Source organism: Corapipo altera, unplaced genomic scaffold (assembly GCF_003945725.1).
Source record: "Corapipo altera isolate COAL_440 unplaced genomic scaffold, ASM394572v1 77b, whole genome shotgun sequence".
NCBI lineage: Eukaryota > Metazoa > Chordata > Aves > Passeriformes > Pipridae > Corapipo > Corapipo altera.
The window spans coordinates 3,096,585-3,104,064 of record NW_020884933.1 but is presented as its reverse complement, the minus strand read 5'-3'; the positions used below and the strand labels follow the sequence as shown (position 1 = coordinate 3,104,064).

Below are 7,480 nucleotides of genomic sequence, written 5' to 3'. Positions count from 1 at the left end.
TTATCTTGCAAATATCTTTATTACAATTTACAGATTAGTTCTGAATAGTTTATTATGTACAGAAATAGAACTTTAGATATAAAAACCCAACAAACTCGACACAAATCAAGTAAAATCTGTATAAAGCCAATGCTGAAGGTTTTCTAAGTTTTCTCTAAATTATACAAAAATAAAATCTGCTCATCACAGTTTTGATTTAAAGTCCTACAAGTGTTATTTTTACTGTCTCACCCCAAGCACTGACACATGGACATGGCCTGAACGACCAGTTTAAGGGATTTTCTAGGGAAGAAAGGGTGACACCAAGTTCTAAAAGATGTTTATGGTGATGAATTTAGTGTTAATTCCCTCTCACCTTACACTGGATCCTTGGAAAACGTGAGGTTGGAGCAGTGGAAAAGCTCACCTGAGCAGGTGGGAAGCAGCAGTGGGAATGCTGGACACACTTCAGGATGGGTAAAAAGCCATTTTTCCAATGTTTAAGCACTTTGGGAGCAGCAGTTGCTGATCTAATTTACACATAATTTATCAGTTCTGTTTGTTCCCAGGGACAGGTTTTTCCAAGGCTCTGCAAAGGTTTGCAGGTGTTCATTCCCACCACTCCAAAGCTTCTCACAAAGCACCAATAAAACGAGTTTGCCCACGAAAAAACTGAAGCACCAAGTTCTCCAAGATCAAAGAAATTGGGAAATTCATGGAAAAACGACTGTAGTGTGACTCGCCAGGAGCAGCAGGTTTGTACTGATCAGCCACACTGACCATAAATCAACAAATCTCTTCTAATTCCACCTTTATCACCCCTTTTCCCTAAGCTGAAAACATGAGACAGATCCAACATGAGACAGCAAAACGAGCTCCTAGAAATTCCGAGGTGATTTCCCAGGATTTGAGGGCCTGATCAGAATTTACAATTTCACAGCTGAAATTTTTTTGTAGGAAAAGAGAATCCAATTTTTTTTTTTGGGGGGGGGGGACAGAAAACAACCTTGCTGCATTGCCTTCATGCAGCCCCTCTGAAATGCTGCAGGAATTTTTGGCTGGATTGGAAGGTTACACAGCTCTACTGTAACTCAGCAAATCCTCTGAATTTTCTAAGTGCAACACAGCAAATCAATTTTTAAAAAAACCTCACAAGGAGATTAAAGCATGAATCCAAAAAACTCTGAGGTTTTTGAGTCAGAATTAAGACCAAAATGACCCCACAGCAAAGCAGAAAGTGAAGCCCTGGGAAGAAGTTTTCCCCTCCAGGGAGCTGTGATTTTTCTTGCAAATTAAAAACTTTAAAGTACTTTTAAGGTTTCTCCCCTACAAAAGGGAAATGATTCTGCTCAGCTGAACAAACCAAGCAGCAACTCATTCATTTTTTTCACCCAACTTGGTGCAAAAGGAAAGAAATTCTTCCAGTTTTGGGCTCTGGGTGACCTGACACCTGCTTGGCCAACAGGTCCAAACACCCCCCTCCAACATTGCTCTTTATCTTAACTGAACTAATTCAATATTTGAAGTTAGGAATATAAATCAGGAGTGCTGTCCTTCCACCAAGGAGCTCAGCTTTCCACAGGTGGAATGTTGTTTGTCCCAGGTGACCCAGTGCAGACACACAGAGTGTTAATACTGGCTTTTGGTAAAGAACACGGTGATTTGCTGCCTTCAGATTTCCTTAAATCAGAGATAATTCTCCTTAAAAGTACCAGAACAAGCAGACTGGATACAAGAATCCACCACAATCTCTATTTTAAAGCAGAATTATAGCAAAGTTATTCTTAGATTAAATAAATAATTAGGGACTAGTTCCCTTGCGTGGCTCCCTAAATTCAAATATCACCCACAGCCTCCATGTGTGCCTTGAAGCTTTAATTATTGATTGGGATGAGAAATTTCCCTGCCTTAAAAGGCAAGAAATGTGGTGCATGAGCAGCCAGAACCCTCTGGAATAGTCCTGGATCAAGGTATTACTTAAATAAGTCAAACCAAAGGGTTTGTAATGCACCAGAGCTCCCCCAGTGTGCCTGACTGAAATATTGACATCAAAATGCTACATAAACACTCAAAACACTGGATTCCATGCAAAACTGGGATCTGGAAGGAGGGATTCACACAGTTCAGTCAAAGTTATTAGAGAACAACATGTGAGACTTTTGTACAAGCTGGAGAACAACGAGAAAACACCACAAACTCTCGGGAAACTTTAAATCAAAACTGCAATACCAGGGGCTGAGCCCCATAAATATCTCCTTCAAAATAGGTTTTGCTTTTTTTTTTTTGTTCAAAGTGCAAAAATCCAACTAAACAGTCACCACTTCCCAACAGACGGCAGACAAGGCATATTTTTTTTTTTGGAATGCATTTCACCTAAAGCAGTCTGGGTGTCAAGTGTTAATCAAAAGGAATGAGACTGGACCACCCTCACCCTCCAGGGTTTTGCCTGGATATCAAAATGGGGATATCTGTAGGCTGAATACACAAAACCAGGGAAAATTCCAATCCCACTTCTCTCCCCGTTCCAGAATAGCACATGCAGCTGCCACTTCTTGTTTAGGTGTTCATGGGTGTTTTAGGGTCACACAACTAAGGTGGGGTAAGGTGCTAGAAGAGATCAACCCTCTGGGAAGAGCTTTCCTGGAGTCTGTGGAATACTCTCTGTCTATGCTCTGTGGTGAAGCAATATCCTATGGCTTCCTCTGTCTCCTGGATCCGTTTCTGGAACCTGCATCCATCTCGTGCCATCTCCTCCCAGGGTCCTTTCCGATCCTCCTCGCTGCTTATGTAATACTCAGTCACTTTTTCAAGGAAGGTGACCTGGAAAAAGCAAGTTATTTAGTAAAGAGTTCATCTCTCATGCAAAAAGAGCTTCGTATTTGTACACAGATTGTCTGGGGTTTTTTTAAACAGAAGTTATTAAACACTTTAAATAGCAGAAAGCCTCAGAAACCTGTTCAGAGAGTAGGTTTAGTGGGATACTGGGAAGGAATTTTTTCCCTGTGAGGGGGATGAGGGGCTGGAATGGATTTCCCAGAGAAGCTGTGGCTGCCCCATCCCTGGAAGTGTCCAAGGCCAGGTTGGACAAGGCTTGGAGCAACCTGGGCTAGTGGAAGGTGTCCCTGCCCACGGCAGGGGGTGGCACTGGGTGAGCTTTAAGGTCCCTTCCCACCCAAACCAGGCCGTGATTCCCTGTTCCTGCCAGGTCTCTGCCCCACTCCAGCTTTAAAATCAACCTCTCAGCTTTCAAATCAACCAGTTGCTGTCTTGCCTGGACCAAAACAGCGCTCAGCTACTGCAGAGTTACTCAACTGCTGCCCAAGAGGCCCCTCGGAGCCAAGGACACGTCACCCGACGTCCCCTGTGCGGTGACACCCTCCTGACACGGGGCTGTCACCTCACCCAGGGCACACAGGTCACTCCAGGGCTGTGAACGTGCTCCAGCCTGGATTGCTGGAGATTACACAAGAACGTTTAAAAAAGGCAGAACCATTGTTGTGTGGAGTAAAGAGTCCCGTGAGTCACCACAGATAAGGAAGCAACACTCATCCCCCTGTGACTGCAACAACCCCCTGCTTCCAGCTGCTCTGCAATTCCAGGGGGTTACTTCACACAGGGAAATTAGCTCAAAAGGCACCTTAAAAGACCCAGGAAAACTTTCACTCTTGGCTATTTTTAAGAGGCACTCAGCTATTTTAAGAAAATAAAGGGACTTACAGACTCGGGCTCTATGCTTGGCAGTGTTTAAACTATGGCTGTAATAAGGATTTAAGTCCTTCTGGGTAAACCCAGCCTGTGTGAGGCTCCTGCTGAACTCTGTGCTGCTCTGCATTATGAAAAGGTGGAAAACTGAAGGATAAACCAGCTGTCAGCACCTCTCACACCAGGGCTGATTCCCGAGGACAAGCACACACTGTCACCACACACAACTCCTGGAATCAGCAAAACACTTGGAGAGGTACAAAAAACCTGCTGCTCCATTCCTGGGATTCATTAACACAGAGCCCTGATTTCCCCCCCCAGTCCATGATGACACAATGAGGAGTGTGGGGATTGCTGCCTGTGGCACAGCCATCCTCCAGCCTTCCCAGAAAACAGAGATACCAGCTATGGAATCCCAGACTGGTTTGGGTTGGGAGGGACCATAAAGCTCATCCAGTTCCACCCCCTGCCCTGGGCAGGGACACCTTCCACTATCCCAGGTTGCTCCAAGCCCCATCCAACCTGGCCTTGGACACCAAACAACCTCCAGAAACCATCTAACCCCGGTGCAGTGATCCCAAATTTCCGTGGGAGCAGGGCCATCGGATCCACGTACCCTCACAGCGTGTCCATGTCCTGCTCCCTCACGAGGGAAACAAACCCTCCCAGGTTTTATGGCTTTCCAGACATAAATCCTGCACAGTGCCAGAGCCTCGAGCTGGAGGAATGACCTGGAGAATTCCTGGGAACACCTCAGCACTCCCTCGGTTTTCCTGGCCCTAATTAAGCAGCTGCTTTAGGAGCTGTTACATCAGCCTTCCCACCTTACAGCGTTTTTACATCAGTCTGAGCCACCCTGGGGCACAACCTCCGGGGCTGTGACGTCAGGTGGGATATTGCAGCCACATCATCCTTCTTTCACCATGGCCTGGGATTGCAGAGCCAAGAATTCCTGCTGCTTCTGCACCCCTGGGACACGGCGAGCCCCGGTGTTCTTAACCTAAATTAAGGGAGAAACCAAAGGTCTCTGCTGTAAAAGCACTAAAACAAGAATTATGCAGGTTTTCTGTTTTGATGACTTGTTACCACGAGCCATTTACTCATATAAATGTTTGAGGTATCAACACTCAGACATCACACCTGAAAAACCACCCTGGACATTTGCAGCACCACAAAACTGGGGAGAGGATGAATTGCTATTTACCTGCGTCCTGGCACAGGTATTACAGGGTTTTTAACACCCAAATTCTTCAAAAAACACATTATATTTCCAGTTTGTTCTCCAAAGTCCAGTTCCTGAATGTATCCCTTTTATAAACAACTGCTGAATTATAATATAGAATACTCTCTGAAATGGAAATGGGAATATTACCACAATTTGTATGGAAACTTCAGTGGTCAACTGAAGCATGTTTTAACCATATGTCAGCTGTCAACATACATTAACACCCAACACACGTGTGACACACCCAACACACGTGTGACACACCCCACACGTGCTAAAGGAGTTCTTCCTACTCCAGAACACGTTAAGAAGCCTGCTCGGGTTACAAAAAAAACCAAAAAACAAAAAAACCCTAAAATGTTTAAAACGCTTTCAGTTTAAGGTCCTAAATCACTTTATCAAAATTCCTCCCCACAGAAACTGGTGCTTTCCAGGAAAACAACATCACAGCTCTGGAGTTTCTCGGGGAAAAACCGACGCCACAGCGCTGGAGTTTCTCTGATGACGACACCACGTTACACCCCAGATTGAGAAGAGAAACCGCGTCTTAAAAGGAAAATTTTAACTTCAAGTCTACAAAAGAAACTTTGGACAAAATTTCCCATCACGTGTCGAGGATGAGGCACAAAATTCCAGGGAAATAATTAGCACGTAAGCTCATGGAGGCAGATCTGGAATGCTGGAATGACCTCACCCACTCCGTACTGCTCGGAGCAATGTGGGTTTGTTGTGAGGTGTTTTTTTTTTTAGCGGCCCCGAAACACACGAATAAAAAGCAAGAATATACCTTTTTCCGCTTGGAATTCGCAGCTTTCTCGCCGGACAGAATTCCACGCTGCCCCAAGTCACCGAGCCCACAGCTGCGTCTCTCCAGCTGTACCCGGCACACAGTGAAGTGCTCGGCAGAGACCGAACTTGGCGTCCCTTTTTTCTCTGCGGTCTGAAAGGCTGCCGTGAAATTTAGAGGGTTATATGGATCGTCCGAGGTACAGAACGAGTTCCAAAGTTTCAAGCTTTCTGCCTCATCCACGCTGCCACAGTCCCACTCGTCCTCCTCTTCAGAACTATGAGCAGAGCCTGAGGAGGACTCTGCCCACGATTCTTCTTCTTCTTCTTCTTCCTCCTCCTCCTCCTCCTCTTCCACATCCGACATCTCCCTTCCCGGATCGCTGGAAGATGTCTGAATGGTGGCTGTGAAGTTCTGAGGGTCGTAGGGATCCAAACTATAGAAGGAATTCCAGAGGTGAAGCCTCTCCCCGTCCTGGCTGCCGGCCTCTGAGTCCGAGGGAAGCTCTTCGCTGTCGAACCCGTCATCGTCATCATCATCACCATCATCATCCCAGTCCTCCTCACCCTCGCTCTCCTCCCCGCTGAAAACTCCCCCGATGATATAATCGATTAATTTATTCGCACACGCAGGTCTGGTCGAAACCGGGAGGTTTTGCTCTGTGTCCGAGTCCTCACCATCCCCTTCAGGCAACCCTTCCTCCTCCTCCTCCTCAGCCGCATCCCGGCCCCCCTCCTGCTCCACGAGCTGTCTCCCTGGATCCTCGGGCTGCTCCAGCTGCCCGGCACCGCCCCGCTGGTCCCAGCGCCCCGCAGCTTCCCGGCGAACATCCCTGTGCTGCTGCTCCTCCTCCAGGCTGTGGTAGCCGTGGTCGGGGTCGGGCACGGGCAGGTGCCAGCGCTGGAGGAACGCCAGGCGCTTGCTGCGGAGGAACTCGACCTCGGGCACGGCCTCGGCCCGCAGCGGCTGCGGCAGGTGGCTCTTGCTCTGCTCCATGCCCAGCACGTACCAGTCCACGGCGAGGGCGCTCCGCACCAGCCCGGCCCCCCACAGCCCCGCCGGGGGCTCCGCGCCGCCCTCCGCCCGCTTCTCCGGGGGCTCCTCGGCCCAGCCCGGCGCGGGCTCCGCCTGGGGCAGCAGCACGAGCGGCGGCGGCGCCTTGGCGGGGCAGAGCGCGGTGCTGAGCGCGGGGCCGGGCAGCAGCCGCTGCAGCAGCGCGGGCAGCGGCGACAGGAGCTGCGACAGCACCCGCAGCCACGAGAAGGGCGGGCTCGCCTGGGACGAGCCGCCGGCGGGAGCCGCGCTGGGCCCCGCCAGCTTCGGCCAGGCCGCGGCCAGGCCCAGCCGGGCCCAGCCGGCGCGTTCGCGTCCGCTGTGCTCCATGGGGCCGTTCAGCGCTGCCAGCGGTGCGGAGGGGTGTGCGAGGCGGCGCTCCGTGGTGGCGCGGCGGGTCTGAGGGCTCGGCGGGCGGCGGGCGGCTCCGGGTCGGGTCTGGGCTCCATCCTGATGCGGCTTCGGGCAGAAAATGGCGGCGCCGCCGCCTCGGCGCTTTCCGCTCACCGGGGAGGAGCGGGGAGGGGGCGGGGCCGGCCTCCGCCACGCCCACCTCGCGCCGCCGACGCCCATTGGGCGGTGTCGTTGCGAGCCCGCCCTCTCCCCCCGTGGCCACGCCCCTCCGGGATTGCATCAGCCGGCGGGCCCCGCGCGGCAGCGCCCCCGGTGGCGGAGCGCGGAACTGCAGCGGGGGCGCCCCGAGCGGCCCCGCCCCGCCCGCCGGGAATTTGGGG

At 50.6% G+C, this 7,480-nt stretch overlaps 1 protein-coding gene across 1 annotated transcript; it reads right to left on the bottom strand.

The window, feature by feature from the left end:
* On the bottom strand, positions 1-7,319 carry PPP1R15B (protein phosphatase 1 regulatory subunit 15B). Its single transcript, XM_027659641.1, has 2 exons — positions 5,694-7,319; positions 1-2,799 (listed from the first exon to the last, which is right to left on the bottom strand). Exons 1-2 carry the CDS (start codon positions 7,317-7,319, stop codon positions 2,587-2,589), a joined length of 1,839 nt encoding a protein of 612 aa, XP_027515442.1. The 3' UTR covers positions 1-2,586.
* Positions 7,320-7,480: the final 161 nt, after the last annotated feature.

Bases quoted from the DNA above. Each gene is read 5' to 3' on its own strand.
- PPP1R15B (XM_027659641.1), bottom strand. From the start codon at position 7,319: ATGGGCGTCGGCGGCGCGAGGTGGGCGTGGCGGAGGCCGGCCCCGCCC. The intron at 2,800-5,693 runs GTATATTCTTGC...TGCTTTTTCCAG, and splicing joins CGAATTCCAAGCGGAAAAAG to GTCACCTTCCTTGAAAAAGT.